The sequence below is a fragment of the Prionailurus bengalensis genome, chromosome B4 (assembly GCF_016509475.1).
Source record: "Prionailurus bengalensis isolate Pbe53 chromosome B4, Fcat_Pben_1.1_paternal_pri, whole genome shotgun sequence".
NCBI lineage: Eukaryota > Metazoa > Chordata > Mammalia > Carnivora > Felidae > Prionailurus > Prionailurus bengalensis.
Window position 1 is genome coordinate 136,446,898 of NC_057358.1, and position 26,102 is coordinate 136,472,999.

General features: G+C 50.4%; 1 protein-coding gene across 4 annotated transcripts in view; it reads right to left on the reverse strand.

Moving 5' to 3' along the window:
* Positions 1–26,102, reverse strand: part of EFCAB6 (EF-hand calcium binding domain 6) — a 240,063-nt gene that overhangs the window by 27,443 nt on the left and 186,518 nt on the right. For all 4 annotated transcript variants that reach the window (XM_043562841.1, XM_043562842.1, XM_043562840.1 and 1 more), the window contains 4 exons: positions 21,920–22,114; positions 16,375–16,530; positions 9,605–9,797; positions 6,130–6,321 (listed from right to left, as the gene is read on the reverse strand). In XM_043562841.1, the coding sequence (XP_043418776.1) occupies positions 6,130–6,321; positions 9,605–9,797; positions 16,375–16,530; positions 21,920–22,114 (736 nt within the window). The remainder of the gene's footprint in view (positions 1–6,129; positions 6,322–9,604; positions 9,798–16,374; positions 16,531–21,919; positions 22,115–26,102) is intronic.

Below are 26,102 nucleotides of genomic sequence, written 5' to 3' on the forward strand. Positions count from 1 at the left end.
TCCGCCCTGGCCCGAGGCCCGTGACCCGCGCTTTGAGAAGTGCTGTCTGACTTTGGCGGTGCGTAATGAGGCGGCAGAAGGAGCACCGAGGAGACGCTGCGCCATGCCAGAGTTGCATACCAGGATCTGAAAATAATGCGGCATCTGTTCTGAAAAGCGCTCGGATGATTTTCACATGTCGTGTGTGACAGGCATACGAGACAGGAGATCAATAGAAGTTTCGGAGGACAGATTTAGCAGGGTGTCCAATATAAGAAACGGGTTGTGAGTAGGTGTAAAATTCTCGTCTCTACTCTCTGCATACTTTCAATCTATCCGAGGCCTTACAAAGCGTGTTGAAAAGTTGTTCCTTTTCCAAGAACGGATTCGGTTTGGCGAGGGATTATTCAGGGTGAACCTCCTTTGCAGGGAGCGGCACCGGCTGTCTTAATTACATTTTGGTAATCTGCTTTTAATTACTTGTCTCCCATGTGTCCCCTAGAGGGGAGGGATGACTGGTATCATATGTAATGAGCTTGAGGACGATGCGTTAACTACTCCCATTATTTGTTACTTCTTTTCCTTCTATTAAAAATGCCAGCCCGGGATTGAACTTTAGAAAGAGGCTCGGCTCTCCCACAGCCTCCTCCCCGCTCCAGCCACCTGACTAAGCTAACTCACGCTCTTGCTCAGAGGTCTCAGTGATCTCAAAGGGACTGAACTCTGGGGCAGAGAACAAAGGGCAGGGGTGGCCCCTGCCCCTCCCGCCCTCTGCAGAGAAACAGGAAGAAGGAAAAGCCCCACCTTGCTCGCTCTGACTCGAACCGCCTCTGGTCGCCGCACATCGAGGCCACACGCCCTGCCTTCGTGCCGGGCTTTGAGCCTACAAGTCCCTTGATCGGCTTGTTCTCCCGGGTCGACGCGCCTCTGCCAAAGTTCGGGCTTCTCGATAACGCCAGGAACAGCGGGAGGAGGGCTGTGCAGGGGTCCGGGCGCGGCCGTCTCCGTGTCCCCAGCCCCGGCCACTTCCGGCCCAGCACGCTCACTCCTGTCCCTGAGCACCCTTCGCAGCATCACTTATCTCGCACTTCATCCGGAAACCTCTCCGCGAGAACATTCGGCAAAGTGTTTCCGGAGGCGAGGGAGACTCTGGGAAGGAAAATCAGGCACAACTAATGTTCGCAAAGCAAGCTGGCCACACTGGAAGCTTCACCCTCGGTCCGGGAATTCCCGAGTGGACAGAGATGCTCGTGGTGGCCTGTGAGGGAGGACGGCTGTGGCCGCACTGAGGCTGGAGCCCTGCCTCCCCTGCTGGCGGGCCGGCTGCCCCCTGGCACTGGGCTGTTGGGAGGGCTCAAGGCGGTCGGGCACTACGCCGCTGGAAGGGTTTGGGCTCATACTCCTAAGTGCTCAACAGAGGCACGCTATCGCACTAGAATGCCGAGCACTGGAGGCACCTGCAGGACCAACGCCAGGGGATCGGCCAAGTCCGTTAGGACACCTGTCCCAGCAGACCCCTCCTCCCTTTTTCCTCCCCCTAGAGGCCAGAAAGCTGCGGCTGTTCCTGCCTCTCATTCCTTCACGGAGCATGGATCAGTGAAGCCTGTCTGTTCCACTTTCCAAATGTTTCTAGAACGGAGCCACGCCAGCAGCATCCCTCCCGGGGCCGTGAGCCTCCCGCCTCGCTCTGGTCCTTGGCCCCACTGTCCCTTCTCCAGACAGCAGCCACACTGAGTTTTCTGACTTTCTAACCGACGCTCCTCTGCCCCAGGTCAGCGCACTCCTCCAGCCGCCGCTTCCGTGTGTCGCTTACAGTCAAAGCATTACAGCCTGCACCCTGACCCCAGGCGACAAGGCCGCCTGCCCCATCCCTCCCTGGCTGTATTTCCTCTCTCACGCCCGGGGAAGACACGCCGCAAGCTGATGGGACACCTTCCCGCCGAGTCCTTGAACTAGCTGTGTCCCCTAACACCCCTCCCCTAGAGGTCACCTCCTCTAGACTCTTCAGACATGCCCTCCTTCTGTCCCGCCTTATTTTCCTCGGCAGCATGTTCTGGAATCTGACGTAGGATACACTTCTCATTTCTCGTCTCCCCATCTCACAAGCCCCTGGAAGGCGGGGACCGCGTCAGTCTGGGTCACTGCGGGCCCAGCACCAGCTGATCGCCGGCATGTAGGAAACGTTGGCGGATGGAGGAGTGAGTGAGTGAGTCCACACCGTGGGAGGGCCCGTGTCAAAGGAAATCCAGGTTCTGGAGAAAAATCAATAGCCTGGAAGATGCCAGGGACGCCACAGTAAGTGAAATGGTAGTTCTGGGGGAGACGGTGCGGGGCGGCGAGAAGCTGGGAGGTGGAACGACAAAGCGAGGCCTCGCCTCTCGTACCCACAGTCCCGAAAAATGCCCAGGAGGGTCGTTTTAAGAAACCCAAGGGTGACCGAGAGGGGAGAAGGTATGCCGCAGGAACAAGTCTCGGTGACTGCTCTTGGGGGGCAGAGGGGTGAAGAGTTGATCCAGTAATCTCTGCTTTCAACGCTCTCGCCACCGTTCAATTTCCTCTCCACGGGGCATATATTACTTCGATACAAATACGAAACGATTGTTGAAAGAGAGCCTCTTACGAGCTGAGAAAATCCGCCAACAACCCCCAGGTCAGCAGCGTACGCGCGCTGACCTACACGTACCCCCAAAGGATACTCGCACAGAAAACAGGATTGGAAGTAAATACACCAAAATGTTAACAGTGGTTGCCCCTAGGGATAACTTTAATTCTCTCCTTCAAAATTGCCAGAATATTCCAGATCGTGTAAAATGGGGCATAAAGGACTTCTACAGATATTAGCTTAGGCCACACCAAATTGTCAGTATTCGGTCACTTCTGGCTCCAAAAACGGCGATTTCGTGTGATTCCGCCCAATAGAAAAAATTACTTTAAAAAGTACGGGGCTGCTCTCGAGACCAATAAAAATATTCCTATCTTTTGACTTCAGTTATTTATTTCTTTGGATTCTTTTCTCTAGGAAAGAATCCAAAACGCAGATATAGATTTACATATGAAGTGTTCATGGCGGAGTAACTTACAACGGCAAAAGCTGGAAAAAAAATCTAGACGCTTAAAAAGCAGGGAGTAGAGGCACCCAGGCCAGGGGCGCCTGGGTGGCTCAGTCGGTTGAGCGGCCGACTTCAGCTCAGGTCACGATGTCACACTCCGTGAGTTCGAGCCCCGCGTCAGGCTCTGTGCTGACAGCTCAGAGTCTGGAGCCTGTTTCAGATTCTGTGTTTCCCTCTCTCTGCCCCTCCCCCGTTCATGCTCTGTCTCTCTCTGTCTCCAAAATAAATAAACGTTAAAAAAAAAAATTAAAAAAAAAAAGCGGGGAGTAGATGGAGTGCTACAAAGGCGTTTTGGCCCATGTTTGGAAAACCTTCCAGCGACGTGGTGCAATTTAACCTGGAGGAGAAAAGAAGCAAGATCCACGATCACATAGCCAGTGTCACCTCCATTCTGTAAAACAAAGCAGCATATCTGCACGCTGTGCTCATGGCAGCATTATTCGTAACCGCTAAGACGTGGAAGCAACCACCGATAGATGAACGGATAAGCAAAGCCTGGCGTATCCCTACAGTGCACTATTTTTAGACTTAAAAAGGAAGGAAATTCGGACACAGGCTACAATACGCATGAACCTCGGGGACACTATGCTGAGCCGAAATAAGCTAGCCACAGAAAGACAAATACTGTATGGTTCCACTTCTACGAGCGGTCAAAATCACAGCGACGCAAAGCGGAGCGGTGGTCACCAACGGCTGGGGCGAAGGGGTTGGGGGGGTTAATCAGTGTCTCGTTTCGGTTTTGCAAGATGGAAAGAGTTCTGGAGGGGGTGGTGGTGATGGTTGCACAGCCGTGTGTATGGATCTTAATACCACTCAACTGTGCACATAACAACGATTAAGACGGTAAGTTTTACGGTAAGAGTGTTTTGTCACGATAAAAGGACTAGGGAAAAGATGCATTAAGAAGTTGGGGGGGGGAGATCTCCAAGGCAGTGTGGCACATCGAGAGAATGTCTGCTCCGGAGCTGAACCTGCCTGGTCTCCTCTGCTAGTTGACCCGGCGGGAGTCTGACTTCCAGAGAGCTTCGCTGGGATAAGCGCCTGGTGAGACCGTGTGGGGAGAACGGCCCAGCACACGGTGGGGGCTGTTCTCGCCAACACGGCATCAGCATGGGGTTTTGAGCCCCGTTTAGGTATTTGCTGCTCACGTACCAACAAAGGACAGGAACCCTTCTCAGATAATGAAACCTGGATGGCTCATAACACAAGAAAACGCGCAGGCTTACTGATACTCAGATGGGCAGGTATAAAAACATCTGCCAATACCCAGGACTCCTGGAGACCTGGAGCGTTCACAGCTCTCCCCCAAGGCTGGTGGGAGCGTGCACTGATCAGTGCAGCCACAGCGGCGGCCCCTGGGCTGCTGCCCATGCACGTGCCCTCCGATCCCACGCAGGGTAACTCCGAGCGTCACCAGGGGACCGACGCAGGAGGCTGGCTGGTGCTCTGCTTGTAATGGAGAAAACTGTAAACAGCCTACACGGTCATTAGCGGGAGGCTGATAACCGAACAGGGTGCGTCCATTTAACAGAATGTATTCATTCGATGGATTCATTTTATGGCAGCCTAATAAGGGAATGCACTAAGACCAAAGGGATAACATGGCTAAGTCCTGAACGCGTGAGAGCAAACAAAAAAAAGTAAGTAAGCACAGAAAACAGTATTCGATGGAGTACCACTGGCATGCAGTTTGAAGACGTGCAACCCGACAGCATCCATTGCTTAGGGATGTCCGTCTAAACGGCAACGAGGAAAGAAGTCACAGCCCACACGGGAGACACGGCACGCATCGAGGGGCCTGGAGCTGGGAGAGACCTCTTGCTCACAGACCAGCTCTGCCACCTGCCATCAGGGGGCCTGTGCGCAAATTAATGTCTCTGTGCCCTAGGGTCCCCATCTATAAAAAGGGACATTAATAGCACATGCCAAGTATTGGTATTAAAGGACTGGGCGGGTTCATGTATGTAAAGGACCAGGAAGAGTGGCCCTCGGAAGGCACTGTGTAGCGTTTGGTGTTGTTAGCATTACAAAGAACCTCAGACCTTAAAAATGTTCACTCTGTTTGCTCGCGTATGTGAATGTCCAAGGGTCCGTCCTGGATCAGTGATCAAGGATTTGTGAACGTAGGTGTTCGTCACACATAAGAGCATGTGCCATTGGAAATGACGTAGGTATCCGGCTGCAAAGGGACAGTTCAATATACGGCAGGACAGGCCCCCTGTGATTTGACCGCTGGATTAGTTGTGGATGGCTCACATGTTTATTTTCATCTCTCTTTCCATGCAGGCGGGGACCATGCCACTCTGTTCCCTCTGTTCCCTCTCAGCACGGAATGGCGATCAGAGAAATCCGTGTTGGCCGAAACCGGACTGTGATTGTTGCTAACGATTCGGGTCCATTTACGGTTAGAGATCAAGAAACAGCCTCAGGGTAAAAACCTGGTGCGGCCAGAAATGCAGTCTGGGGGGAGGAGCAAGAGCTCTGCAGTCAGTCACACACCCTCCTCCCGGGAGCCCTCCCTGACTTTCCCAGCAATCTCTCCTCCTGCTGATCATGTCTCTGTTAAAGCCCACCCTCTCCACGCTCATCTCCAGCCCAGCTTTGGCTGATACACACCCCAGGGACCGGCACATAGGGTGTCCTCAACAAACATCTCCCAAGTGAGACCCGGTTCCCTCACTTCCGGCTCCGGGCCCGACACACTGTGGGCCTCACTTCTGTGGACACCAGGTCATCTTCAGGGATCTAAGATTCCGGAGAATTCTGAAGCAACCAGACTAAAGCAAGCTCCCAAAGTTCTTTGAAAACAAAACAAAAGAAAACCAAACCAAAACAAAATAAAAAGGTTTTCCATAAAGTATACACACTTACCTTTTAACACTCTATGTAGAATTTATACCAAAGTTTCATTCGGAGTTAGCTAATTACATGAGGTGATTGACCTTTTACTTGATGCGATTTTAATCAATTACCCATTTGGCAAAAACTACTTTTAACCCGGTCTCAAAGAGAGGTGCTCAGGTAACGCCAACATCCTTACCTCTTCGGAGAAAGAGTCGAAGTTCTGGAGAAAATATTTCCAATTTATATGCGGGCTTAGATGAATTTTTAGTTTTCTCAAAAAATAATGATACTGGTTATCTGTGAGTTTGTGACAGAAATCCTTAAGAACTTGTCCAAAATCTGAAGCCTTTACAAACCCAGTGTCCTCTTTATCCAAAGCAGAAAATGCCTACAAAGAGAGAGAGAGAGAGAGAGAGAGAGAGAGAGAGAGAGAGAGAAGGCAGATGTTACCATCCAGTGAATATTTAAAACATATTTTTATGTATTACTTTTCTGACTGCAAGTGAAGTCAAGTGTATTCGAGTCCCCCATAAATCCTACCTTACTGATCAAAGGCACCATGACTAAAACATTGAGACGGGTAAAGGAAGCACGGGCCTGGTGTGAGAGCTTCTGTGCTGCAGGGAAGGGTCGCTTCACTGGCCCCCGTGTGGCTATGGAGAGGCAGGGGAGTGAGGAGCCCTGGCCCCTTTCCCATAGGGCTTTGAAGCCACCCGAGCTCCAAGGAGGCCTGCTTGGCAGAGGAGGAGAGAGGCTCTGGGGGGGGGGGGGAAACAACATGCCCAAAGTGACTGTCACAGGGGGTTCAGATGCAATCCTGCCACAGTAGGGGTGGGGTGGGGGTCTCAAGGTGCAGCCTGATTGAGAAGTGGCCGGGAGGAGCAGTTAAGGGACCGCCCCGTCCCCACTCCCACCCCGAGGCTTATACTGGGAGGCTGCTGCCCTTTCCGCGACCCAGGGCCAGTGCCCGTGTGGCCTCGGCTCATGGGTGGATCCCCGTGGCCACGAGCCGGTGTTGGAGGGGCGGGGGTGGGGGGCGGCCAGGGCCAGCCCAGCCGTACTCCAGTCAAACTGAAAAAGTGCAAAACGCGCTATAAAAAGAAAGCACATTTTTTTTCCATCTGTCGGAACAAAATCATTCATTTTTATTGCACTAGGAAATCTGTATCAAGCGGTGGGTTAGGATCTTTTTTTTTTTCTTTTTTTTAAAGTGAGAATTGAATGTGCGCGCAGACCCCAAACCACATTCCCTGCTGGTTAATTCTCATTCAGGGCTAATTAAGCCCATCCCATCCGTCCGTGGGGGTGGTGATATGTGTGCAACCAAATGAACCTTAAAATACCGTCTAGCGTCAAGTTTTTATTTAGCGTGTGGTAACGGGACAAAGCCGTGGGTGGTGGAAAAACCCGGGACACCCCCCTCCGCCCCACCTCTGCTCAGAAGTGGACTTTGAATTCTACCTCTGCTTTCCTACCATGAGATCTTAACCTCCATGACCTTAGCTTCTGCGGTAGGAAAAGACGGACTTTGCAACTCACATTGTTGTTTTACTATGGCCCGCAAACAGCTGTACGTGTACTGGACACATAGTTGATCTCAACGAATGTGGAGAATGACCATAAAAATGAGCCCAGTCAGCTGAGCATCTGTGTTACGAGGACGTTAGAAGGCAGTGCGCTGAGGGGCGCCTGGGTGGCTCAGTCGGTTAAGCGCCCGACTTCGGCTCAGGTCATGATCTCGCCGTTCGTGAGTTCGAGCTCCAGGTCGGGCTCTGTGTTGACAGCTCGGAGCCTGGAGCCCGCTTCGGATTCTGTGTCTCCTCTCTCTCTGCCTCACCCCCTGCTTGCACCCTGTCTCTGTCTCTATCTCTCAAAAATAAATAAACATGAACCAAAAGACAGAAGGCAGTGTGCTGGGCAATCTATAAACTCTATAGAAACATAAGTTATTGTGATGTCGTTTCAGAAACAAGATGCATCTGAGACACATCTCCAGTGATATGCAAAGACGCACAAACGTGCCCGGTATCCTCGCTGATGGCCGTCCTCAGACCTCGCCATTCCTTCTGTGCCTCGCTGCCCCAGATGCCCTCTCTCCCTTCCATCTGCCGCTCTCTTGGCCCGACCTCACTCTCTTGCTTAAGACATCACTGCCTAAGGAGTGTTTCTCAGAGGTGAGAGTCATGGATCCCCCTAGAGGTTCCACGAACTTCAGTTTGAGAAACATCCCGATGGATGTTAATAGTGCCACTTTACGTCAGAAAGAGGCAAAACCATCCTGCAAATGGACTTGTTTGGTCTGGAGAGTGCTTTAAAAACCTGAAATATGTCCTGACATTTAGAAACCAGGAGGTTTCAGAGTGTCTCATGAAAAATGGAAAGCTCTAGCAAAGTGGGGCCAGTTTTCAGCTCAGCAACAGTCGGCTGAGACTGAGGAGAAGCTGTCCGTCCTTTCAACAGGGCTGGGTCTCCAGCCTGCTGCGGCCACTGCCTGGGCCCCTTCATCATCTCTATGACCCTCATCCCGGTGGACATCCGTGCTCGCAATGCTCACGGGGTGACCGCTGGGCCCAGCGCCATCTCACACGCGGGCACCGGAAGGTACGTAGAAGATGGCCTGTGTGCTTTCCAGATGACCCACGTGTTCAGACGAATTTTTATCTTTTCAGAATCATTAAAACAAAGACATAAAAATCTTAAATCCTCACAGAGAACTCCTAGATGTGAAAAATGTCTGCTCACCAGCACAAAGGTCAAGTTGGCTGACATTCTAGAACTTTCACAGGCTGGCCGCATGGCACTTGCCTTTCTCCTTCTCTCTAGTCCCTTATGCTTGGACCCCAGAGCCCACCTTGCCGCCATAGCCTAGGGGATTATTCACTCGGGGGATTTAGTGAGCATGGTCCTAGGTTTTTGACAGCGTCTGAAGGACAGTCTTGTTCTGATTGTGTCCAGCATGGCCCCGGCTGCTTTGAACCTTCGATCTCATTAAACTGCGAGGCCTGCCCTCTGCAGACAGCATTTTCTCTTCTTGCTGCTGCTGTAGGGGAAATGGAGGTATGGACCAGTCTCGGGGACCGCCGCCCCACCACGGGCACGGCCGCAGCACTGTTTTCCAAGGACTCCAGCACGGGCCACAGCATCATCCCTACACGCTCTGCAGTGTCATACAGATGTCAGCGGTCAAGTATCTGTCACTGTACTTGGGGGAGCACCTTGCACGTCGCCTGGCTCCCGGCGTCCTTCCCGATGAGTCTTTGTGCCACAGCCGGGCCCCGGGCAACCTCTCCAAGGCCACCTGGTGCTATGGGCCCGGTGCTCACGGGACACACTGGGCCTGCTCTCCCCTCGGGACCTCTGTGCTCTGCCCTCTCTGCCCAGAGCCCCTTGCCCTCGCAGACACAGCACCTGCTAAACACTGAGCACTCCTACCTCAGAGAGCACATGCTGGGCACAATCCTGGCAGCTCCTTGTAGAGCGAACACGGGTACACATGTGCTCAAAGGCACCAGCTGATCTTGCCTGACCCATCTGAGTTCTGACACCCCACGAGAGTGAAGAGAGGGGCGGGGGGCCGGGAGGAGGGGAGGGCTGACAGCAGCTCTTCGTGAATTCACATGAGCACCGGGACTTCAGTTTCTAAAGTAAAACTACGTTTCGCTCTGTCATACCGTTGACAAAGCCGCATTGGAGGAGTCGACAACTTCCTGGATACTCTTCACAACCTCCGCCGGGTCTAGTGTCGCAAAAGTGAGGGGCGCGCCCTCTTTTTCTCTTGGCGGAGGTCTTGCTGGCTCGCTGTCCTCCACCGCCTTCAAGAAGTCAAGGTAATTGAAGGAGTTACCGTGCCAGCGGATTCCCCAACTTGTCCCCAAAGAAAGAAAGGAATATATTAATTACAAAAAGCAACCCCACCGCTTATTCATTCAACAAAGAGCTGCTGAGCACAGAACAGTGTGCAGAACAGGAATAACGTTAGGACGCTGTTCTCTGGCCCAGAGGTGCTCACCTGTCAGTTAGCTATGAGAGCAGACGGGCACACACCGACAATGCAATATGACGGAGCGAGGTGAGGGCTGCGGGGGCCACAGACTTAAAGCCTGGACAGCGGGGCTCACAGCTTTGGACAGCAGAAGGAGGGAAAAGGAGGCCCAGCTTAGGAACCTGATGCACTGACTGGGGCAAACAAAGATGCCTCCGCAGAGACGAGGGGGGGCAGGGCAGTGTCATGGGAAGATACACCCGACAGTGGCAGCAGGGGCGGTCAGGAAATAAGACTGGAGGGTGTGCGGGCTCAGGACTGTGGTCATCGAGACCTCGGCTCATGAGGGCTGGACTGAGAAATGGTTGGCGGAGGTGGAAAAAAAGAGAAACGTGTCAAACAAAGGCAGTGGAGAGGGCACGAGGAACTGAGTAAAATGTATGTCAAGTTCTTTTTCAAGACTGGTCGGAACTGAGTGGTCAAGCTGAAAGCATTCAGGGGACAGTTTCACAAAACCTAGACAGCTTAGTATTTTCTCAGATAGAAATTCTGAGTGCATGTCTCAGTGAGGACAGCCATGTGGAGACTCCTCCCTGCCCTCCACTCTGACACAGAAGAAAATACCTTTACGTTCGAGAAGAAAACACGGCGAGAGAAAACCCCAAAGTTTCATGAGAACATAGATCCTATTTAAAGATGTAAACTGATGCAAAATAAAGTTTAATTGCATTCAAAGTTCACATTTTTTGGTCACTTAAACTCTCTGGGGACTGCTGGCACTTTAACACCTAAGCTTTCTTTCAGTGGGATGGAGTCCACGTCAGAGAAGAACAGTGTGGAATGTTGGTAAGCCAGAGAGAGAAGTTTCTAGTGACTCAGATATCTGCTTCTAAAGAAAATGAGCCAAGAGCTGTGCTTTTCCAACCCACAGCTGCAGAGCGGCCTTCCACAGGCCCCGCGTCGCTGGCTCCTATGATGGAGACATGGGGGAAAAGGCTAATCAACTCTATTTCATCAGCAGGATAAATTGCCAACTTGGTATTAAAATTTAGTAATAAAATCAAATGCATATGCTAATCGCAGTATTATTTAGAAAAGTCTATTTTGGATCTAGAAATGAATAATCTACATATAATTACAAATAACAGAGATGTTTATCATCAAGAGGTCTTTGAGAAGAAACAAGCAACTGAGCGATGGATCCTTATTAAGGTTTCAATTTGTAAAAAAAAAAGTTGATCACCCCCATTGAAAGGTGGACTACAGAAATTCCACAGTCTTTTTGTTGTTATTTATAACAGTACCAAGCCTAACTATATTTTAACAAGACTCTCTTACAATCATTTAGTTAATTATTTATCTGGTGCTGTTTTTCTATGATTTATTCATTGAATGCATATGAATTCTTGTTCAGCTGGAAATACATTTAGTGAGAGGTGATCCTGTTTAAGGAAGAAGAGAACGTATAGGCATATTTGAGGATGAAATGATTCTTCCGTTACACGCGCACACACACACACACACACACACACACACACACACACACTGCATTGAACTTCTCTCAGCTCAAACGCAATTGAGTAATGGTTTCAACATTTTAAGGAAAAATTATTTTCTCCTTAGGATCCTATGCTCAGACAGGCCAGCAATCTGTGTGAAGGAGATTAAATAATCTTTTTCAGGCAAAGAACTCAGAGAATTTATTTCTTGTCTGCCCTTTCTTAGAAAGTTACTTCAGGAAGTACTCCAACAAAACAAGGATGGAAATCAAGAAATAAAAAAGGGGGGGGGGGGCGGTGCCTGGGTGGCTCAGTGGGTTAAGCGTCTGACTTCAGCTCGGGTCATGATCTCGTGATTCGTGAGTCTGAGCCTCACGTTGGGCTGTATGCTGACAGCTCAGAGCCTGGAGCCTGCTTTGGATTCTGTGTCTCCCTCTCTCTCTGCCCCTCCCCTTCTCAAGCCCTGTCTGTCTGTCTCTCTCTCAAAAATAAGTAAACATTTAAAATAAATAAATAAATACATAAATAAATACATAAATAAATACATAAATACATAAATAAAAAGGTATGTGATACAGGAAACGGGAATGGGATCCAACCTTGCTGGGGAATGGTAGGGACAGACCTGGGACAGCACAGTGTGGGGGCCCGGCTCCAGAGTGGAGGGTACCAAGGAACCCCCGTGAGAACTGTAAGTGGGGTGGAGTGTTGGGGAAAGCGGAAGGGTGACAACGTTCAATTTTAACTGAGCCCCGGGTTCCTAGAAAACAGCTCATTACGTTCCTGGAAACAGCTTACACAAAGAACCACCTTCCCCCATGGGACCTAGAAAAGACGCATGAGTACCCAGGTTTGCCTACAACAAGGTGGACACAGAGGCTCAGGGATGGTGCCGCCGGGAGGAAAGCTAACTTTCATTCATTCTGTGGGCACTGAACACATAATCATAATTGTGAAATGCTGGTCAACGGTTTTTGAGTTTTAGAATCGACCTGTGAACCAAGCACAGAAGGCCTGGTTGTGGCTGCAGGGTAGAAGGTTAAGCTGAACTTCCTTTTCCCCAAATTGAAACCGCGCCTGACAAAAGACGGGACGTGGAAGAATGAGAGAGGGACAGTGGTAGAAACAGGAGGGGAGGCTGGCGTGCGCAGAAACGGGAGGTAAGAGAAAAGTCGAACAGACTGAAAGCCAACAGCTTTCCCTTGTCCCCCAAGAAAACTGAGGTCACAGGGCAAAACGTCCCCCCCAAATCTGGAGGGATCCGGGCAAATACAGAGAATTACAGCTAAGATCTGCTTTCCTAGACTGAAAGCCTTTGGAGCCGGAAGCTGGAAGGAACACTTAAAAGACACCGCGGAAAACCGGTGGGGGCCGTGAATGGACGGTGTGCGGGCAAGAGACTCACGGGGGCCCCTCTCCAGCTAGAAGTAGGCATCAACGTGGGGTTAAAAACTGAAGGACCAGATGCTCCCCATCCCTCATCCTCAGGGAAACGCAGATCAAAACCACCATGGGATGTCACCTCACACCCGTCGGCATGGCTAAAATCAGTAACACAGGAAACCACGGGTGTCAGCGAGGACGCGGAGAAAGGGGAACCCTCGGGCACTGTTGGCGGGAGCGCACGCTGGTGCCGCCACTGTGGAAACTAGCATGGAGCTTCCTCAAAAAGTTACCAATAGACCCAGCCCACAATACGGTAATCGCACTGGGTATTTACCCCCAAGATACAAAGACACGCATTCAGTGGGATCCATGCACTCGGATGTTCACAGCAGCGTTATCGACAAGAGCCAAATTATGGAAGCAGCCCAAGTGCCCGTCAACAGGCGAATGGATAAAGGACAGGTGGCGCATGCACACAATGGAATATTACTCAGCCGTCACAGAGAACGAACTCTCGCCACTGGCAAAGACGTAGATGGGACTAGAGACTACAACGCTAAGTGACAGGAGGCGGAGAGAGAAAGACAAATGCCGTATGATTTCACTCATAAGTGGAATTTAGGAAACAAGACAAATGAGCAGAGGGAAAAAAAAAAAGAGAGAGAGAGAGAGAGAAAATAAACCAAGAAACAAACTCTTAACTATGGAGAGCACAATGCTGGTTACCAGAGGGGAGGTGGAGGGGGGATGGGGGATACTTACCGTGATGAACAAAATAAAGAGAAGGAAAACAAGAAAACAATTATGTCATATGAAAAGGAAAAGAAAACTAGAGGGACTGGTTAAAGGTGTGTGCAGGAAGCACTTGGGCCCCATGTCCCTCCCCAAATTCCAAGCGTCTGGGTACCTGTGCCCCTCCCCCAGCACTCGCAAGGGGGGCTCTAGGATTCGTGCTCTCTGGAGTCACTGTTTCTCAACTGAAAAGCATGCGTCCCTAGTGCAAGATAGGGAGGGTTCTTAATGAAAAGAGGGATTAAGCGGAAGTTTATACCCTGATTTTACTAGTTTTCTATGGCTCTGCAACAAAACACCAAGAGTAGCGGGTGGCTCAAAGCATCACATATTTCTTTTCTTACGGTTCTGGACACCAGAAGTCAGGAATCGGTTTTATCGGGCCAAGATCAAGGTGTCGGCAGGGCCATGTTCCCTCTAGAGGCTATGGGAGAATCTCTTCTGCACCTTCAGCCTCTGGTGGCTGCTGGAGATCCTTGGGTTGTGGCCACGCTATGCCGATTTCTCCCCCTGTGCTCACCTCTGGGCGAAGTTCTCCCCCTGTGCTCATGTCTGGGTGACGCCTCTCCCTGACTCACTTTCATAGGGACACTGGTGATCTGAGGCCCACCCGGATGATCCAGGATCATCTCCCCACCTCAAGACCCTAAATCACACCTGCAAGGACTCATTTTCCATCTCACGTCACATTCACAGGTTCTAGGAATTAGGACCAGGGTATCTTTGGGGGGCGTTCTTCAGCCTATCACGCCAACTGCTGAAACTTCCAGGCTTCCCCTCCCAGTCAGCTCCCAGACTGCCGGCAGCAGGGGACCAGAGAATCTTCTCTGGTTGGGCTGCCAGGTTTAGAAAAACAGACCAACGATTACCTAGCAGGGCACCCAGTTAAATTGGAATTTCAGACAAACAAAATAATTTTAACATAAATGTACCCCAAATATTGCATGGCACATCCTTAAACTAAAAATATTATTGTTTCTCCGGAATTCAAATGTAACGGGGCATCCCTATATGTTACGTGTCAACACCAGTCTCTGGGAAATCTGACCAGCACTGCCCCCTCTCCAAATTTTAAAGATCCTGACACTGGGGGTCCTCCAAAGAAACCGCATGCCAGCCTGCCCTGCCGCAGTAGTCCACACTGAAAGTTCAAAGCAAAGTCAGTAAGTTCTACTCCTCTGCACAGAACTTCTAACCTGCTTCTTAGGACCTCACTCTTTTTTAAAAAAAAATTTTTTTTTCAACGTTTATTTATTTTTGGGACAGAGAGAGACAGAGCATGAACGGGAGAGGGGCAGAGAGAGAGGGAGACACAGCATCGGAAGCAGGCTCCAGGCTCTGAGCCATCCGCCCAGAGCCCGACGCGGGGCTCGAACTCCCGGACCGCGAGATCGTGACCTGGCTGAAGTCGGACGCTTAACCGACTGCGCCACCCAGGCGCCCCAGGACCTCACTCTTAATGTGGAGATTTTCGAACAAGGAAACTAGTAGAAAAAAGCAACACCTCGGGCAAAGAAAACTTAAAAAAAAAAAAAAATCCATCGTTAACACCTTCAGAGAAATGAGATCACACATCCAGGACATGAGAACGTGATGCTCCGAAAGAGGAACACCCTGGGAACAAAGACAAGTTCTGGTCATTAGAAATATGGTTAAGTGTGATGGCAGAAACAAAAGTCCCAAAAGAAAGGGTTGAGAGTGAAATTGAAGAAATCTTCCGGACAGGGAAGCAGGAAGGAAAAGGTGGAAGATGGGAAAGACTTGAAAATATAATGAAACATACATAAACTGTAACAAAAAGGGGGAGGGGGCGCCTGGGTGGCTCAGTCGGTTGAGCGTCCAACTTCGGCTCAGGTCGTGATCTCGCGCTTCCTGGGATCGAGCCCCGCGTTGGGCTCTGTGCTGACAGCGTGGCGGCTGCTTGGGATTCTCTCTCTCTGCCCCTCCCTGCTCACTCTTTCTCTCAAAGTAAATAAATAAACTTAAAGATGTATATAAGGAAACATCCTACGTGGTTGAATGTCCAATAAAAATAGGAGTTTCCCAAAGAACGGGAGAGGAAGTCAATGAAATCATCAAGAAACTTTCTCAGAATTAAAGGACATGACAAAGGCCATCCAGGAAGATGAGTGTGAACACTGTAGAAAAAGATTTTACAACCGGAGGTGAGTTGGGCGTTTAATTACTGATCGTAAGTACGCAGGAAACGAAGCAAACAGGAAAGAAAGAAAAGATAATTATTAATTCCGGGGAAAACAAAATGGTATGCAGGAGGGGAAAAGCGATCCGTGAAACAAGTCACGTTGTTACAAACCCCGAATACTGATCTACCCGAAACCGTGATGCAGCAGCATGGTGGCCCGTGGAGGGAAGTGTGGGTGGGTTCCACAGAGAGGCGGGGGGCGGAGTGGGTGAGGCGGTGGGTGCCGGTTAAACCCACAGCTTCCGGGTATGGAGTCAACAGACAGACGCCGTCTAAAAGTTAAAAACCGGGAAGCAGCTATAGAAGCTTGTCACTTAGACATTCGACTTAAGGACCAGAAGGGATCCGTGAAGCCGTCAGACTTGTTGACTCCGGGGACGGGGAAATTCGGAGGTTGCATTCTCTTTGCGCTGGGGGTTGACTCAAGCTGTTTACAACGGAGCCACGGGGATGCCTGGGCGTCACCTCAGTGGCGAAAGGCTGTCGGAACGGGCAGGGAGGGAGAAGCAAAAGCAATGTGCTGGCCCGTTTTCCCGTCCCGTCTATGTGAGAGGCGCAGTGAACCCAGTGGAAGAACACCTGTTCAGAAGATCGGTCAGGTCCTCTTCCTTCAGGTGACAACCACATCCCTCCAGCACTTCCTGCATCTTGCTTACAGGTATGTAGCCATTTGGGGATGGATCGACTTTGGTGAGTGCTTTGCTGATATCTTGATAGTGGTCTTTAAGCTTGTCCCTGAAAGAGAGTACATTTTAGGCATCCCCAAACCAGGAAAACAGATCATTTCTTTAAAGCAAGAGTTGGTGATTGTTCTAATGTGATGATTTGCTGGGTCGTCGAGGAACTGATCTTGAAGGCGTTTTGCAGCCTTGGTGTAACTTTTGCATTAAAAGGTATTCTGGAAAAAAATAGTGAGTTTGTACCGTCATCATTTTATTATTATTTTTAGCAGGACAATAGTATAGAAATTACAACCTTGTTTTATTTTTTTACTGGAATTTGTTACTTTAACGTTTATTTATTTTTGAGACAGAGAGACAGAGCATGAACGGGGAAGGAGCAGAGAGAGAGGGAGACACAGAATCGGAAGCAGGCTCCAGGCTCTGAGCCATCAGCCCAGAGCCCGACGCGGGGCTCGAACTCACGGACCGCGAGATCGCGAGATCGTGACCTGAGCTGAAGTCGGAAGCTCAACCGACTGAGCCACCCAGGCGCCCCGTAGAATTTGTTACTTTAAAAATAGAACGAGGAATTAAAAACTACAGAGAGCGATGCTCCTCGATGCGCTCGGTGAAAACTGGGGGAGCACCTCTTACATGCCAGCTTCGGCCCTGGGCATCGGGACGCGTCTAGGGGCTCAAACAGGCGTCCCCAGAAGAACTTACATCCCAGTGGGGCGAGGCCGGCTTGAGACAGAAGACATTGGGAACACTGCGCAGGGGGTCAGTGGAGACTGGGGAGCAGGACTGAGGACCCCGCCTGGGAGCAGGCTGCAATTCCCATGGGGAGGTGCAGGTACGCCTCTCGGGGAAAGAGACACTCGAGCAGAGATGGGTGTCACCCCCACCCCCACCCCCAGAGAGCTCTCCTGGGTTCAGGGGCAGAGACCCCTTGCCATTTGGCATTTTATTAGTTTTATTAGGTACTGTGTTGTTAAGAAACACAGCCACCAGGGGCGCCTGGGTGGCTCTGGGTGGCTCAGTCAGTTAAGAGTCTGACTCTTTTTTTTTAAATGTATTTTTGACAGAGAGAAAGACAGAGCATGAGCGAGGGAGGGGCAGAGAGAGAGAGGGAGACACAGAATCCGAAGCAGGCTCCCGGCTCCGGGCTGTCAGCACAGAGCCCGACGCGGGGCTTGAACTCACCGACCGCGGGATCCTGACCTGAGCCAAAGTTGGACGCTTAACTGACTGAGCCACCCAGGTGCCCCAAGTGTCTTGACTCTTGATTTCGGCTCAGGTCATGATCTTGCAGTTGGTGAGTTCGAGCCCCGCGTCGGGCTCTGTGCTGACACCATGAAGCCTGCTTGGGATTCTCGGTCTCCCTCTCTCTCTGTCCCCTCCCCTGCTGGCTCTTTCTCTCTCAAAATAAACTTGAAAGAAAGAAAGAAAGAAAGAAAGAAAGAAAGAAAGAAAGAAAGAAAGAAAGAAAGGAAAGGGAAAGAGAGAGAAAGAAAGAAGGAAAGAAAGAGAGAGAGAGAAAAAGAAAGAAAGAAAGAAAGAAAGAAAGAAAGAAAGAAAGAAAGAAAGAAAGAAAGAAAAAGAAAGAAAGAAAGAGAGAGAGAAAGAAAGAAAAAGAAAGAAAGAAAGAAGGAAACGCAGCCGCCATTTGTGTGCGTCGACGGGCAAAGCTGGAGCTGTGTGGGCTTCATGGACGTTCTCCCACTGACTCTTCTCAACAACCCTGCAAGGGAGGTGGGTAACTATCTCCTCACTTTACAGACGAGGGACAAGAGTGCCTCCCTGCGGGAGGGCTGTTTTCCTCAGAGAACATGTTCAAGAATGTATGACTCCACGTGTCAAGAAAATTCTTCCCCGACGGGGGGGAAAAATACAAATATCATTAAGGGACTAAAACAAGTGGAGAAACCTTTCAGCACAAACAATCTTGCACCCGGCCTTGGTGAACTGGCTGTAAATTCCATGACCTCGGCTCACCCAGGTCTCTAAGAAGAGCGACATGCTCGTCTGGCAGGCTCGGGCTCGGGCTGGGCTGTGGGGTTCTTATTCAGGGAAGAGACTGTGCTATAAATTCCAAACCCGGAATCTTTGCCGGTAATTGTCTACCACCCCAGATATGTATTTGTGGAGACAGCAGTTCCTTGAGCATGCCTAGAAAAAAGAATCCACCCAGACAGGAGAGTCGGGGGGGCGGGGGGGGGGGAAGCGGAGCGGGAGCGTGCAGGTCAGAAGGGGACAGCGGCACCGACTTGGAAGCTACGTGGGTCATCATCTGCCCCCTTCCCTCCTTGGCCTCCAGTTTGGAGCTGGCCAACTGAGGACTGAGCTCGCTCGAGCCACGGATACAAATGAGCTGCGTTAACGGTTCGGCAAATGTATACCAACAGCGGCCACATTCTGGACTCCCTTACAGGTGTGTGCTGAATTCAGTCCCGCATTACAGAATGATTACTCGTCATCACAACTATTATATTCCACTTAATCCTTCAAAATGAAAGCAAATGAAGGTATAAAAAAATCAAAACATTTTTTGAGATACATATTTTTAGAAAATTGAGGCATTCAGCATTTCTTGGACTGGTTTCTAGGCAGTAATTACTTCCCTGGCAGAGTAAATATGCGCACAGAGTAAATGAGGGTTTCGAGCACAGATCACACCATACCGCTGAACTGAACGAGTGTGGGCCGACACTCTGGGACAGGCGGCTGGCTCCTGGTCCGGACAACGAGGCAGAGTCTGAAGAGGGCACAGTCATGGCCAGTGGGATGGCCACAGAGCCCTCCCCGACACCACCTTGCCGGGCGCGGCTCCGCTGGTTTTGTTCACACACCTCCCGATCCGATTTTCGAACAGGCCAAGGCTTCCGTGGCTGGTTCACTCTTTCTGCTCTGACTCAAATCTTCCACTCGGACTTGGGCAAAACAGAGCAAGGCGTGGAAAACAAGCATGAGTTTGAAAAAGGGTTTTTCATAATTTTTTAAGATGTATTTCTGGCACGCCGAACAAGTTCTCTCAGATTCAAGAGGCAAATCAAAATTTCGGTCACTGTAACAGACCTGTCTCCTCATTCCTCATCTGAGGAGCTAGAAGATCCTGGAACCACCAGGAAGACTCACTGTCCCCAAATTTGAAAGCGGGCCATTCTGAAGGGCAAAGTTACTCGACAATGTTATAACCTGACGTCTCTGAGGAAACAGAAGTCGGTCATGCATTTTCATGAAATCAGGCTTGCCTTCTTTGGTCAGAAAGTGTGCTGGTGGCAGAGAGGGCAGGGTGAGTGTGAATCAGTTAACTGAGCTCGGGGATCTGAGAGACACTGTTTGGTGGCTCCCAGTTCTTTCCGCTGCGATCCACGTTTGCACAATAAACGGAAACTCAAGAAGAGAAAGAATGCGGCGTGAGCCCGCCGAGGATGTGAGATTTCTCTTGGAGCCTCATTACTCACAAGTGGCAGGAGGGAAGACACGAGTGGGTAATGAGGCCAGCCCTGTCTGGTAAAGATAAATTCCACTTTCTCATTAGTTTTATGGCACATTTGATTTATACCAATCTTGAGCATAGTTTTACTTCAAATCTCACAAATTCGATTCTCTTGCTTCAGGCTTCATAACTCAGTGAACTTGGGACCTCATTCAGGGGTGTGTTTGAACTGCTCTTCTCGTAAACCCCATTTAGCCATTACATTTCTTCCCCGTGTCCTTGGGGGTTCTTATTTCCTTTGGGGATTCTTTAGCAACAACCCATTCGCTCATTCCGGTGCCATTTGAGGTGGTGGTGGTGACAGAGAGCTGAAGTGACAGGCAACAGACAGAAACACAGATGAGAACAGCATGGAGCTAGAGTCCCAGCCTTGGTGGGTGCTGACGGGAGACCACCAGGGCCTGGGACTGATCAGGGACATCTGTCCCATGGCTTGATAGTTACATCGAATGCAGCAAATTTTTCTCCTGTTATAAATTTAAAAAAATCTTTTTAATGTTTATTTATTTTTGAGAGAAAGAGAGACAGAGTGTGAGCGAGCAGAGGAGGGGCAGAGAGAGAGAGGGAGACACAGAATCCGAAGCAGGCTCCAGGCTCTGAGCCGTCAGCCCAGAGCCCGACGCGGGGCTCGAACTCACAAGCCGCAAGATCATGACCGGAGCCAACATTGGACACTTAAGTGACTGAGCCACCCAGGCGCCCCATCCTGTGTTATAATTTTTTTTAAGTAGTACATTAGTAACTGGTTTTAAACTTTGAAGATAGTAATATACAGTCCCATCATCCAAATACGACACACTGCCCCTTGCACATCATCTTCTGGTCCTTGTGAACAGGCACCCACGTTTGACGTGGTTCCAGTCATGATACACTTACTGGTTAAAATGTCATTTCCAATCAGCCTTTGATCACAAACATTTTCCAGTCTTCACAAGGCTAACTAAACAGGCATGTAGTTTTTCATATTCCTGGGGCCATACTTTCTAAGGCAGCACGCTCACTGTGACTGGCAGGTGTCCCTTTTAGTTGTTGTCGAAGACACGCTATAAATCGTATCTTCCAACCGCTAAACGGTCGGCTTCTACTACATTATTTCTCTGGGATAAAGTTCCCCAAGTGGAAGTACTGAGCTAAGGAATATGTCTTGTTTGTTCACTCATTCATTCACTCATTCATCCATGCATCCATTCATTCATTCATCCATCCATTCACTCATTCATCCATGCATCCATTCATTCATCCATCCATCCATTCATTCATTCATCCATGCATCCATTCATTCATCCATCCATTCATTCATTCATGAATCCATTCATCCATCCATCCATCCATTCATTCATTCATCCATCCATTCACTCATTCATCCATGCATCCATTCATTCATCCATCCATCCATTCATTCATTCATCCATGCATCCATTCATTCATCCATCCATTCATTCATTCATGAATCCATTCATCCATCCATCCATCCATTCATTCATCCATCCATTCATTCATCCATCCATTCATTCATTCATGAATCCATTCATCCATTCATCCATCCATTCATTCATCCATCCATTCATTCATCCATTCACCAACAGAGGTTCGTGGGGCATCTACGAGGAGTCAGGCAGTGTTCTGCACTACACGAAGACGGGCATGTCCTTCTGGAACTTGCCATCTGGTTGGGCGAGGGGTGGGTCCTGGGTGTGTAGGTTAGTAAACACCTGAAAAGTTCTCAAAGGTGACCTACAAAACGGGAATGACGTGAGGCCATGACTGAAGACGGCTCATAGCTCTTTAACTCCTTTACAACTCTGCGACCTCACACCCATTTCGAGAACCTACAGCAGCGAGTAGTAGAATTTTGTGACGACTTTGCCAGCACTGGGAGGTACCAATTCAAACCCACTTTGGCCGCAAGGGTACGCGTCGAACAGGTGGCCAGCTCACGGTCCCGCGATACTTACGCACTCACCTGGCCGGCGCGGCCCTGTCTGGGCTCTGCTGCGGCTGTCGGGCCTCCTCGTGCACCTGCTGTGGCTTCGTGAAACGGCCCATGAAGTCGAAGTAGTCCTCGGCACAGGGCCGATGAATGTCTGCCGAGTAGTTGATCCCCAGTTTCTGTAACAATTCTTGGCAAGTTATGTGTCCTCTTCCGCCGGTGTCATAGCTGCAGAAACAAATAGGACCCTCGTCAGTAGCCACCACGGTGTGTGGGTGCTCAGCGTTCTGACAATATCTGCACTGTTTGGGGGCAAGGTGGGGGGGCTCGTCTGGTTCCTTGCCACGCGGTGTGCCCTGCAGATGGGCAGCACCGCTCACCGGGGGGAGCCGGAAACGCAGAGTCTCTGGGGTCACCCAGACCTGACCTGAATCTGCATTTAACAAGATCCCTAGGTGATTCACAGGCACATCAAACTAGGAAACCTCTCGTCAACAGAATGATCACACCTCACGTGAGGTGAGCCTGGCCACCCCGAGAGGGCGTCCGAATTCATGCACTTATCATGCTGTGAGAAAGATGTCCGTGGCCACAGAAAATGAAAATCAAGCTTTCCATTCATTCAGCAGTGTTTTTTTGTTTTTTTGGTTTTTTTATTGAGCACCTACATGTAAGGACTATGTTAAGGTTTAGAAGAAAGTCCTTCAAAAAACATACTCAATCTTAAAACTCAAATAAATGAAGGCCATTTGATTCAAATTCCCCATTTTCTCTTTGAAGAGATGCCAATTACATACGACCAACGAGCGAGACCAGTAAGGAAAACAAGATAAGAATTATGCTACGTACCTTTTATGTCATTTTCTATTAGTGAGATGTTTCTGAATTATAATTCATTAAAAAAGGCGTAATGGAGGGTTTTTATCTCCCAGCATTATTCAAATAGAATAGAATTACTTCAATAAAAAGTTTAAGGCAAATTGCCAATTTTCTTTAAAGGAAAAAAAAAGCATTTATTTTTACCAAAAGATCTTGGTCCTCATCTAACCGATAAAAATGCCATTTGCGGATGTGAGTTCTTCCCAGATGAACTCAAGAGTTACAAGAACCAAGCCTATATTTAAACAGCGTTGTGGGCATAATCCTCCGGCAGGCTGTTTGGACGTTTGTCTGAGCATAAGGGCGGACGGCTTTCCTTCGTGAGGCCGAGCTTCCCTCTGTTCGTTAACTGACAAGACGAGGAAAAATCTGCCGAACCCCACGCTCGCTCGCCTCTGACACACGGAGACCTTTCCACCGGCTTCAGTTGAGCAGCAATGAAGGCGATGTATTTACTTACCGGACTCTCTTGTCCTCGAGGGGCGGGGTGGTGGGTGGGGGGTGAGGGGTGGGAAGTTCAGGCAAACACTCCATGCCCCTGTGCTAAATCCTGCAGCGCGTCCCAGGCGTGGGAATGCTGTCCACCCTTCCCCAAGGCCAAGGGGGCTGTTCCCCCGAGGCGTCCACAGAACCGGAGGCCTCTCCCCCTCCCCACTCTTGCTTCTGTGCCCTACACGCTTGTAGCTTCCTTCCGCCGTGTCTGACTCTACGTGCCTTATCAGCACCCGGACCTATTTTTGTCACGTGCTGTCTTACAAAGGAAGGAGCTTCCCCCCCAGTGATCGTGCGGTGGCCCGGGGCAGAGAACTCCAAGTCAAACACAAGCTCCCCGGCCCGGAGACCCTGGCAAGGCGCTCAGCCATTCTGGAGCTCTGTGCCCTCATCGGGGAGCCGCCCAAGGCCTTCCCAGACCTAACGTCTCAGATCGGCACCCGGACTGCCCCTCCGACTAGATTCATGAAAGCCTCTGAGGCCTTTCCAGGTGTCTGCTATTAGTACAACCTTCGTACTTGCAACCCCCCCCCCCCCCCCCCCCCCCCCCCCCCCCCCCCCCCCCCCCCCCCCCCCCCGGCCAGATACCATTCTACCTGCATTCGGTGGATTTTGTTTCTAAAGCAAAACAAAGGGCCACACCCACCAAAGGGGGCCGGTGGGGTATCTCCTTGCCAAGGCTCGTCCTGTGATTCTTGTAGGGTAGTGATGCTCAGGCGGCACAAGGCCTCTAGCAAACAGCTCTTCCTGCTACTGGGGGTAAGGTTCCGGCTGCAGAAAGGGCAGTGGAGTTTTCCATCGATGTACCTAGGGAGGGGTGCCACTCCTTGAGCCTCTAGGGTGATCCCAGGGCCGTGCGTCTCTCCCTGAACTGCATCAGGCCCAACCAGCCTTGGGCCAGCAGAGCGATAGAATAATGCAACTCTGGTCAAGACCCCCCTTGAATAAAGCCCCCAAGGGCTCCCCACCCCTACAGGAGGGCTCCGGAAAGAATGGTGCGTAGACCACCCACTGACGAGCGACCCCTCTCTCTTCCTAGGTCGCAAGTGCTGTGTTTCCACCTGCCCCTGGATTCCTCGGGGGTCTGGTGAGGGTCGGTGGGTAAATGCTTCGACCAGGGCCTGGCACCCAGGGAGCACACGCCAGTGCCCTGTGGCTGCTTGACCCCCACAGGCTCAACCACGTCCGTCTTTTTGCCTCTGCATCTTTAGCACACGCCTTCCTCCCCTGCCAGACGGCAAGTTTCTTGAGGAGCAACCACGCCGTCTGTATCTTACAAACAGACTCCCAGCGCCCGGCAACAGGCCTCCCAAAGCTTCATGATCGATACTTGTCTGTCGAGCTAACGAAGGCAAAGGACGCGTGTTCCCCAGGAAGCACTGACATCCTGGCGTGTTACCCGCAAGAGACTACTGACAACAAACTCTGAATCGTGACACTTGAACTGAATGAAAAGACACTTCTTAATTACTTCGTTAATAAAGATCATAAACATTCCATTCTCATCGCAGAGGAACAGAAGACCAGATTGCACAATTGCGACTAAAATATTGTTGTGAACGTGAATAATAAGAGAGTTAATTCAGCTTACATAACCTCGCCCTTCATTATATAATCCTTTGTGTAACATTTTAAAAAATCAACTTGCCTATAAAGGTTGAATTTTAAAACGGTTCGGCAGCAGATGTGCTAGGAAAAATGTGCACATAAACAGAGGACCCATAAAAGCCTGCATTTGCATGTGGCAATGGCCACTAATTTATGATATGATCAGATTACCCTGCCCATTTATTGTACACACAGCAGTTCAGTCGCACACATGATTCGAATAGCTTCGCACTGATTGCTTTGCTGGAAAGTCTTAGTCCTTCGTGCTCAGTTTAGGTGCTCGACTCTGGCGTCAGTGACAGGTCTACCCCCTAACACCGACCCCAGAGTCAGAGGGTCTGGGGTAAGCCCCACTGATGACTCGGGCCAGGCAGCCTGGGACACACGGAATCCTCTCCGGTGTCGCCTGTGAGGGTGGTCTGACGGCCACGGCATTCGGCAAGTCCTGGTGGAATCACGGGTTCTGGAGCCATCTGGGGCCACGATCCCTTCTCTGTGCCCCCCAGCAAGTAGTGGTCTGGCCTTGGGTAAAACCACGCCAGGGATGGGAAACGCACCCCTTCGAGGACCGCCCGCTGGAGTGCCAGACAACCTGAATCATGGAAAGTTCTTTATGCTGAGCTAGGAGCCTACGTGGCCAGTCATCTCCAAGTGCTTCCAAAACTCCTTCCCTGCCATTGTGTCCCATTCAGGCTCCTCCTTCCTAATCTACAGACCTTGCTCATTGGACCCCCTTCAAGTCCTTTCCCACCTTGGGGCCCTCCGTGTCCAGGCGTCCCACAGCCCGATGCTCCCAGGTTCCAGCCAGGAGGCTGCCGTGGCTGAGCCGATGCCGAGGACCCAGCTTCTTGGGAACCTACGAGTCCGGGCTGCTCCCAGGGAGCTGGTACCTTTGGCACAGGCATCTTGGCACCGTCTTTTCTTCTGATGCCGGAATACCAATCTATAACTTACCACGAAATTATGAAATGTGCAAAAACGGAGCACCAGTGATCCCCAAAGCTTTCCATCAAGTCCACTTGGTCGGCTGGCTTTATGCAACTAGTCATCTCTACCGTTCGTCCTGAGACTTGCTTTCCTGCTTTAGTCTTCTGTGAATTTTTACAGTGTGTTTTTTTCATGGTTGTTCAGCAAAGTCTGTTTTAGATCCAAAATAGATGAATTCTGTCTGGCGAAACGAGCCTAGAGAATGTACTCAGCACGGTGCGCATGTCCCACAGTGGGTCCGGGGCAGGCC